General features: G+C 45.1%; 1 protein-coding gene across 1 annotated transcript; it reads left to right on the plus strand.

The window, feature by feature from the left end:
* The first annotated feature begins 7,569 nt into the window (after positions 1-7,569).
* LOC139822979 (uncharacterized) lies at positions 7,570-9,819 on the plus strand. The gene has a single exon (XM_071795217.1). The coding sequence runs from the start codon at positions 7,902-7,904 to the stop codon at positions 9,285-9,287; it is 1,386 nt and encodes a 461-aa protein (XP_071651318.1). The 5' UTR covers positions 7,570-7,901; the 3' UTR covers positions 9,288-9,819.
* The last annotated feature ends 596 nt before the right edge of the window (positions 9,820-10,415 follow it).

The raw sequence follows: 10,415 nt of genomic DNA on the forward strand, positions 1-10,415 counted from the left end.
ATATATGGCAATAGATAACCATATATGATTATATATGCTCTATATATGGGCATGTAAAACTTATATCTGTTCATATCTTATTTATATATGAACATATATGAACATATATAAGTTTTACATGTTCATATATAAATATATACTGTCAGATATGAATATTTTTTCCCGGGTCGTTGATTTTGATCTCTCCATCTTCTTTCCTCTCTCTCCAATTTTTTCTCTTTGTAGTTGGTTGTCCATTCTTCTGTCGCGTTTTTTCTCTGTTCCTCTCTTGCTTCTCTTGTCCACTGATTTAATCCGCCCTCCTCGTAAAACGTCTGCATCCTTCTGCCCCATTGTGTCTCCTCCCATTCTATATTGCTAATTTCTTTTCTGCATTCTCTCAGTATTTCGTTGTCAGTCATTCCTTTTACTTTCTCTTGGTATTTTAGTGCTCTTCCTCCAGCTTCTATACTGATTTGTTCTATCTTTGTTTCTTCTCTGACTATATAGCCCGGCGTGCATCTATCTAAGCCTAATATCCATCTTATGTATCTTTCTTGAAGTGCTTCTATCTCCTTCCATTCTTTCCATCCCCATATTTCTACTCCGTATAACAGTATGCTTTTGACCATGACATTAAACATCATCATTCTCCTGTCAAAGTCTCCTCCAAATTTCCTTTCACCTATTCCCCAAATCTGTGCCATGGCTGCTGCTGCATTTCTTACTACATCTTTTATGTGTGCTTCATCGGTGTTGCATTTCTTAAATGTAAATCCCAGATATTTGAACTCCTTGATTTGAAATCCCAGATATTTGACTTCTTCTATCTTGTTGTCCTTTCATTTCCAGTTCCTTTCTTGTTTAATTTTCTCTTTCTTACAAAAAACCAACATTTTGAATTTATCTACATTTAAAGTCAGTTCCTTTTCCTCTAAATATCTTTTTAGGCTTTTCAGCATTTTTTTCATTTCTCTTTCCGTCTCCGCCATCATCGCTAGATCGTCTGCGTACGCCAAGGTATATATACTCCTTCTTCCCAGTCTTACGCCTCCGTTCTGTCTTTTTTTTTTAGAAATTCCTCCACGTCCGCGATAAATGTTATGAACAGGAGTGGGATCAGTGGGCATCCTTGCCTCAGCCCTCCTTCTGTCCAGAACTCTTCTGTGCATTTGTCTCCTACGATTACTCTGTTGATTGTTTCCTCATAAATATTTTTTATTCTGTCGATTAGTTTCCTATTTATACCACGTTCTTCCAGAACCTTCTATAGTTTCTTTCTGTTCACCTTATCAAACGCTGCCTTCAGTCCTGAAAATAAACTTGGCGCTGCTAGACCTTGAAATTTAATAAAGTACTAAAATTTTGATTAAATTTAATAAAACACAAAATTTTTGATTGATTAAAAAAGCAATTTAGAGAAGTATGCAGCAAGAGTAAAAAAGCAGCGCCAAGTTTTTTTACAAGAAAAATTTATTTATTTCATTTTAATTAAATATTTTTATTTTGTACTGTTATCTCTTTAATTCTTTGTGATTAAAATAATTTTTTTGTAATATTATAAATTTGTTAAAAAGAATTAAAGCTTGGGTTGGAACGAGAAGACCCTTGAATGGGAATACAAAGATACGTACTACTTGACTTATATTTTTTAAAAGTAGTTGCACAACAATTATTTTTCAAAGTATATATATTCTCTTTGCAATTGGCGCAATTTAAAGATTTCACATTTTTTTGAAATACGTATCACTTAGATTGAATTAGGTAACGCAATTTTGTGAATTATTTTGTTAGGGAGAAATAAAGCTACTATACATATCACTTGGGTTGAGTTAGGTAACGCAATTTTGTGAATTATTTTGTTAGGAAGAAATAAAGCTACTACCATTTAAGATTTTTGGATTTACATACATATCACTTGGGATGAGTTAGATAACGCAATTTTGTGAATTATTTCGTTAGGAAGAAATAAAGCTACTACCATTTAACATTTTTGGATATACAACATACATTGCGCGTGTAACTGCCTTCACGCATACACTTTTCACGCGAACCGAAGTTCACCCCCACCTCCCCCTGCTTTCGGGGGAGGTGCCGTAGCCCCTCCCACGCTTACGTGTGTACTGTTTATACACACACACAATTGAAGTATTATTTAAAAATTCATATTAACTTTCCACGCATAAAAAATTCACGCATACACTTTACACGCGAACCGAGGTTCACCCCCACCTCCCCCCTGCTTTCGGGGGAGGTGCGGTAGCCCCTCCCTCGCTTACGTGTGTACTGTTTATACACACACAATTAAAGTATTATTTAAAAATTTATATTAACTTTCCACGCATGAAAAGTTCACGCATACCCTTTTCACGCGAACCGAGGTTCACCCCCACCTCCCCCCTGCTTCCGGGGGAGGTGCGATAGCCTCTCTCTCTCTCTCTCTCTCTCTCTCTCTCTCTCTCTCTCTCTCTCTCTCTCTCTCTCTCTCTCTCTCTCTCTCTCTCTCTCTCTCTCTCTCTTTCTCTCTCTCTCTCTCCCTCTCCCTCTCTCTCTCTCTCTCCCCCTCTCCCTCTCCCTCCCCCCTCTCTCTCTCTCTCAGCAGAAGCAGACGTGTGAAACATCGCTCCGTAAAAGTGTTAATTTTTGAGTGGTTTAGAAGTGAGGGAGAGTGTTAAAAAGTTGTGTAACGAATATCTGCATAGACCGGGAGTAGCCATGAGTGTTATCTAGCCGGAATATGTTGATACATAGACACGAGAACTGCATTTCGTACAGAGGTCATCGAAGACTGTTGGGCTGGCCAAATTTTGTCACGACTTTTTGCACTCCCGGACCGCTCCGGGACGTGTGCCGGATCAAAAGGACTTAGGAGAGCGGGATGGTTGGCCTCTCCAGTGATTTCCTCGCACCTCCGATACTCCACGAAATGTTCCGAATGTTGGGCGCCAGACGCGTACATTTGCGTCCACGAAATCGCGAAAACCCAAACGAGACGCAAAACGAAGTGTGGAGGTGCGTGGAATCGGCTAACTTGACCTAATCACGGGCGGGGTTAATGAAGGGCAGCGCGATATTCGGCGGGGTGACACGTTAATTTCATACTCAGTCAGATAACAAAGAAAATAACATTTATTGAGTACTGGTTGTCGAGAAAATAACAACGTTTATCCATCCGGCTTCGATCAAACACAAGATAAATTCAATAAATAAATCAAGAATAGCCGGTGGCGGGGTGTCTGAATTCATCTAACCGAAATAACATTAATGCGGACGCGAGACACCCACGGAGTATTAATTGAGTCTCTAATAAACACGCTGAAGGCTCTATCCTCAAACAATTAATAATTCGAGTCGAAAATTATAATACGCAAGAATACTACACTTAATATCACTAATGAGAGTGAGGTTCAACGCAAAATGTCGCGAAATAATATCTTAACCTAACGCGAGTGATTCTGCTCGGGCGCAACGGGGAGGCGCCGAGTCATTTAACCAAGCAAGTCGCGATATCGCTAATAACCACGGAACGCTATGAAGAACTACGCAAGTAACATCTAAACGCACGAAACGTGTGAACGCCGGTAATTTCTTAACGCGAATACAAGTCTAACATGATTAATCAATCGGCGGGAACGACATTCGACCGCGATTAACAATGCCATCGACATTCCAACGCACAATTCGAGATTATCGCGAGCAGGGACGCCATAGGACGTAACGCAAATAATACCGGACGCAAGTTTCTCAACGCGAGAGCACAATTATCAACCCGTAATAACGAGATCCGAACACAAATCGATACGCTAACCTCGACGCTCGAACACAAGAATTTCCCGACGCGAAGAAACGGTAACACAATTTACGAAGTACCGGCCCGTATGCTGCCGTACATCAAGGTCGCGAGGACGACGCAATATACTCGCGATATCGAACTCATTAACGCGCCTATCACGATCTCCAGGGATTCGCCATAACGCTTGTACCACGGTTCCGCGGCCACGATACCATCCCGAGGCCCTTCGCTCTCGTTATCGATCGCGAAATTACACTCGATCTTACCATGCGTCATCCCGAGCGAGAGCGTGCACCGGAGGGCGGTGTCGTGGCTTTACATTTCGCGATTTGCGGGCAACCTCACCGGTGATACGCCTCCTCCTGGGCTCCTCGCCGTCGCCTTCCACCAACAATCCTCGATCCGCCAGATAACGATCGAAATACCCGACTCGGGGTGGCTATCGCGTAGCTTAATCAAAACGTATTTTCTCGCCGACGGACGACCAGAGAGTGAAAACGCTAGACCCGCTCGATTGCGGAATCGATACGGTACCCCTTCCTGAGGGGCGCGCGAGCCAATCGGGCGCGAGCTTGCAAGCCCGCGGTGTCCCGGCGCAGGGCTGTCGATACGAGATCCTTCGGGGGCGGGCAACGCTCCCTCGGCGGCGTGCGACTCCTCAAATTTTTGTCCTTAGCGGCGGACGGAACTTCGCTCGTGCCGGTGTGCCTCCGGTTTGACCCTGGGGTGGTGATCAGTCACCCCGTAGGTCGATGTTTTGTGGAGATCATTTGCTGAAGCGGGGTGTTTACCCAGCGCTCGGGGCCCCGCTGTCGGCGGCCTCGTCCGTCGCTGCCACATGTGCCGCCCGCCTGCCGCGTTGCTCTCGCCAGCCCGCGATCTCTGCTGCTTCCGCGTTTGCCACCCCTCCTTGGTTATCGATCGTCCTTGATTTCCTTCGCCAAATACTCCCTCGAAGGTTTGCCGTGGTGTGGGTGAGGTGCCGCGCGTATTACATTGCATAAAAAAAAAACAAAAAGTAATCAAAATGCGGAAACGCGATTAAATACGACCCCTGGAGATCTCGCCGTTGCCTCCCTGGTCCGTCCCTGGGCGCGAATTTCCGCGTCTTGTGACGGCGGCGGGGCGCCGCGACGATGCGGCGAGCCGCAACGTCACAACACCCCACCCCAAGAAGAAGCATACCGGGTGCGGCTGCCCCGTTCAACCACTCGCCCCCCCGGGGGTGACCTGGGAACGCCACGCGATCGAGACCTCCAGCTCCGGGCCTCCGGACAACGGAACGAACACAACGGAGACGATATCACAATGAAAAAAAAGACATAAGACAGAAAAAAAACTAAGACTACTTCCAAACCAATAATTAATCCTCGTCCCATCCCCACGCATCGCAAGAGCCTCGGAGTGTGCAACTCGAGAACGCAGTCACTTATCGTCCCGCCCTTCCCTTTTCACGCCTATTGAGGCGACGCAAGTCGGACCTTTTTACGCTGGCCTACGATGGCGAAGTGCCTCGCGCTTGTTGTCGACCGTCCAATTAAACCCAAAATCACAACGTTACCCAACTTTCGGCAGTTGGCCTCGCCATGCCGCACCCGCGGCAGACGATCGTCCTCGCCTCAAAATACCAAATACCAAATCACAACGTTACCCAACTTTCGGCAGTTGGCCTCGCCATGCCGCACCCGCGGCAGACGATCGTCCTCGCCTCAAATACCAAATGTAGGGTCCCTCGAGTTCGACGTCGGCCGCCTATCGCGAATACCGTTTCACCCAAATCACGAATGACGACGCAGCTCTGGTCTCCACGCAGCGCGCAGGCAGATACCCCGCAGGGCCACTCTCCGGCGACGCGCGATAAGGGGACGCCGACGCGAACCCCGAGAGCAGATTGCTGGCGCTCGTCACCATTCAGCGCGCCGACCACCGAACGGGAGTGGGATCCCTTTTTAGCCGAGTACGCCGACGGTTCGTACAACGGCCCAATTTGCTACGCCGCGTCCGGCGAGCACACCAACACTAACGCGAAATGACGTGTCGACCGCAGAACGGGAGCGCGACTCTATGCCTTATCGTGACTCTACCTACGGTCGGACCTGCACGGCAACCTGAAGATACGATGGTTGTTAACGGCGGGGTTCCCTGCGATCCGGAAATTGACGAATGGATGGAGGTCTCGGGGTGGGTTAAGGATTCAACGCTTAAAATTCTACTTCTGGCAATTTATTCACCACTTCGAAATGGCGGTTCGCGCCCCTGGGGCGTTCGATACGCGAGATCCGGGAATAAAGATTGTTCCGGCGACGGAGGAGCACGATAGCTTTGCGCAGCGCGGCAGCTAGCCTCTGCGCGCGCGGCCCATTGTTCGAGCGCGTCCATATCGTCGACCGCGTCCCGAGGTATTAGAGTCTGTAGTCGGGGTAGCATACGTCGGTGTGCGTACCCGATCTTCTCCTCTCCGCGCCACGGCGGCGATAACCGATCGAAAAGGGTGTTCAAGCACGTCAGGAAGTCCGCTACGGACTCCTGTTCTCCCTGAGTTCGTCGCATGATTTCGTCGCGGATTGCGAACTGGAAATCTGGGTCTCCAAAACGCGTGCGCCACGCGGCTTTAAACGCGGTCCATGTATGCAAGCGTTCCCGTTTTCCGCGAAACCAGTGGAGCGCGATACCCGACAGAAAGAAGGGGAGACATCGTAAAATGTCTTCGTCCGCGACCGGAATGAGTTCACGGCCCTCCCCGATACGCAGCAAAAACGTTTCGGCGTCCTCTCCGCGAGTGCCCGAAAACTTTAAATTCCATTTTCGCATGATATTATAAACGGTGGTCGCGGAGTTACCGCCTGTATCGGGAGAGGCTCTATGCGCGTCATTCAGAAGGACGCTTGAGGGACCAAGGCGCGAACGCGCGTCTATTCCCGCGGATGGGCTATCCGGGTGGACGTCCCTGGTCGGAACGTCGAGATATTCGGCGTCGACAATAGGGTTCAATTCGGCGTCAGCCATTCGGTTTGACTCGACGTCCGTCACGCGGTGTGACCCGGACGCTCGGGAGTCCCCGCCACGACGCTCGACCGCCAACAAACGCAACAAGCGGAGTGCCAACTCGGGGTCGGATCCGTCGGTAGGCAATTCGCGTCGACTCAGCTCGGCGACCCGTTGCTCGCGCGTAGCGTGGAGAATCCACTCGTCGCTAAGCACGGTTGAGTCCATTTTGGCCACTCGAAAGATAACACGCGACGTACCGACGAATAGTCGCAGTCGCGACGCTATTTATCCCTCAACGCGACTACGAAATTCCGATCTCAACTCTCCGCCAATTACTATTGCCTCAATGACTTCACCAATACGCGAACCTAACACGAAATCCTGTTTCCGCGAGAAACCGACGAAATACCGCCGTGCTCCCGAAAGGAAGAAAAATGTCGCAAAATCGTTAGACCGAATTACTCACTAAATCAGGAAATTCATTCGCCAGAGCTTTCCGTTCTTAAATCCAAGTAGAATAACACGCGAACAATAACACACGAACGATAATACACGCGAAAGGAATGCGAGGGTAACGGGAAATAGGCAAACAGTTTTTCTGACGCGATCGTCCGCTCGATGTAAACACCGAATTCCGATGTTATCGCGATCGCGCTTTCACCAAATTCCGACGCGTTACACGGCACCGAATACTATCTCCGATTCGCCGATTAACCCACCCAAATACATTTATTTCAATAATCAAATTCCAAATAATATTTCACACAAAGCTGAAAGAAAGAGGTTCGACAAAACATAATATGGCACAACACAAATAATATCGCAATCAGAAATATATCATATATAATATCGCATCAAAACATGGAATAAGGAAAGGATTAATTCTTTATTCCGACAAACACAAGGAAACGTAATCAGCAAGTAATCCGCGAGACTCTTGTCACCCGCACGAAAATATCGTAGCACCGTACCGAGCCCTTTACGTGCCTTTCGGCGATCTTTCGGCAGCCCCACGTTGGGCGCCAAAGTCCAACAGACTCGTACGACAGGTAGACATCGGCGGCGAACACAAAACGCTGACGTGTGAAAGTGACGTGTTAAAGTGACGAGTCAATTAACTGTCTCTGCCGATATTAGCAGAATGAACGAGGAATACGCCGAGTATCGGTGCTCGGCATGTAAGAAGCCGATAAAAACGGAGGTGATAGCATGCAAGTCCTGTGCTAAGCTTTTCTACCATCCAGGTTGTGTGTCTAAGCACAAAATTTATGATAGAAACCGCGATTTGGTGTCGTGTCCTGGCCCATTCGAGAAGTTAATTATTAGTGATGGTGATAAAGTAGCTGATATAAATAAAGCAGTGGCAGCAGCAGGAAGAGCAACGGCACCCGCAAAAATGAGTCCGGCGCCAGGCAGCGGGAATAAAGTAGCAGCCGCGAGTGGAACAGGGGATATTGATAGAAAAATAGATTGGCTTGTAAAAACAGTGAAAGAATTAAAAGATGAGGCAGCATGTAAAAAGGAGATCAAGTCAATGATAAAAGAAATAGTCCGTGAGGAGATGAGAGGCATTAAACAGGAAATAGAAGAATTGAGAAAAATATTGACGCAAGGGGCATATGGATCGTCAGGTGGAGCGACAAGAAAATATAGCGATGTGATTAAAGAAAGGAAGGAAGAAAATATCTTGATTATAAAATCAAAAGTACAACAAGCGAGTGAAATTACGAAGAAAACAATTAAAGATAAAATTGATATAACCAAGATGGAAATAGGAATTACCAAATTAAGAAAGGGAGGTAAAGGGACAGTGATCTTAGGATGTGAGTCGAAAGAAGAGAAGGATAAGCTAAAGGCGACGGTACAAGCGGCAATGGGCGAGGAGGTCAAAGTCTCTGAGCCACAGAAAAGGAAACCAAAGATTAAAATAATTAATGTTGGTGGTGAAGAAATGAAAATGGAGGATGATGAACTGATAGATACAATCAAGAAGCAGAACAGAATTGGCGAAGAATCCTGTATGCACCTAGTGAAGAAAATGTTAAGAGGAAAAAATAAGGATACTGAGCAAGGATCCGTAATAATTGAAGTGGATGAAAGCACTCATAATTCACTAATAAACAGAGGAAAAATAAATTTAGGATGGCGAAAGTGTCCTATATTTAATTATATTAGTGTTAGAAGATGTTTTAAATGCTGGGGCTATTACCATATTACCAAGAATTGCACGAGACAGGAAACATGCTATAAATGTGCAGGAAATCATAAGGCGAATAAATGTACGACGGCAAAGAAGAGGTGTGTAAACTGTACCGTTAAGAATCAGACGTACAACTTGGAGATAAATGTTGAACACGAGGCGCTAGATTCGGAATGTCCGACATTTAAGAAAGTATTGGAGGAAGAAAAAAAAGAGCCGGCTGGGAAGATGCAAAATAGCAACCACAGGGAGAAGCGGAATTACTCTGGTATACGAATGCGCAAAGCTTCTTGGCGCATAAGGACGAAATTCAACATCAGATTATGAAGAGGGTGAATCCTGTGATTCTAGCGTTATCCGAGACTAGATTGACTGTAGAAATTGAGGATAGTGAGGTCAATGTACCGGGGTATAGTATAGTTAGATGTGATGCTGAAAATAGAAACACAGGAGGAGTACTGTTATATGTTAGGGATGATATTAAATTTAAAATAGTTGATAAGAAAAAGATAGTGTCAAATTGTTGGTGCGTGGTGGTAGAAATAAGAGAGAATTTGTATAAAGGTATGATAGCAGTAGTGTATCATTCGCCGAGTGCGTCAAATGGCGATTTCGTGAGATTTTTGGAAGATACGGTTGAAGATTTAATAATAAAGTATGACTGTATAGTGATAGGGGACTTTAATATAGATATAATGGTAGATTCATTTTACACAAAGAAATTATTAATAGTAATGCAAAACCTAGGGATGAGGCAATACGTTGATTGTCCAACGAGAGTTACAAAAGATAGTCGAACGATGATAGATTTAATTTTTTCGAATAAAGAAATAAAGGTACAAGTGAATGAGAAACCTAAAATAACGGACCATGCATGGTTAAAAGTAAAATTTAATATAAATAAAAAGATAAATAAATATAAAGAATTTAGAGGCAGGGACTATAGTAATTTTAATGTAGATGAATTTCTTAGAATAATAGAAGAAAGAACTGAGCAAGGTCAAGGGCTAGATATAAGCATAAAGGCGGAGAGATTTGTTAATAGTATAGTAAGTGTATTGGATACTGTAGCACCTAAGAAAAAGTTTAAGATTCCGAAAATATGGGAAGGGAAAATGTGGTATTCAGATGAAATTAGAATGGCAGCAGATAGAAGGGATGAGGCTCAGAGTAGGGTAGACCGGGGACAAAAGTAACATTTTGAGTTTAAGATTTTATAACAGTTAAAATATAATATCTACGTAAAAAAGACCTGTACCTTTAGATGTAGAATTTATTTGACTACAAAATTTTCTTGTGCTGAATTCAGTAATGTAACTAGGAAAAAAGTTATTATTGTTTAAAGAATATGAGGAATACTGTTACAACCGTCCCAACCCCCGGGACAATTGTAACAGCAGAGGGGAATGATTGTACCACATCATCTATAAACAAAATAATGGTTATTTAGTAGGT

The sequence above is a fragment of the Temnothorax longispinosus genome, chromosome 12 (genome assembly GCF_030848805.1).
Source record: "Temnothorax longispinosus isolate EJ_2023e chromosome 12, Tlon_JGU_v1, whole genome shotgun sequence".
NCBI classification, from domain to species: Eukaryota; Metazoa; Arthropoda; class Insecta; order Hymenoptera; family Formicidae; genus Temnothorax; species Temnothorax longispinosus.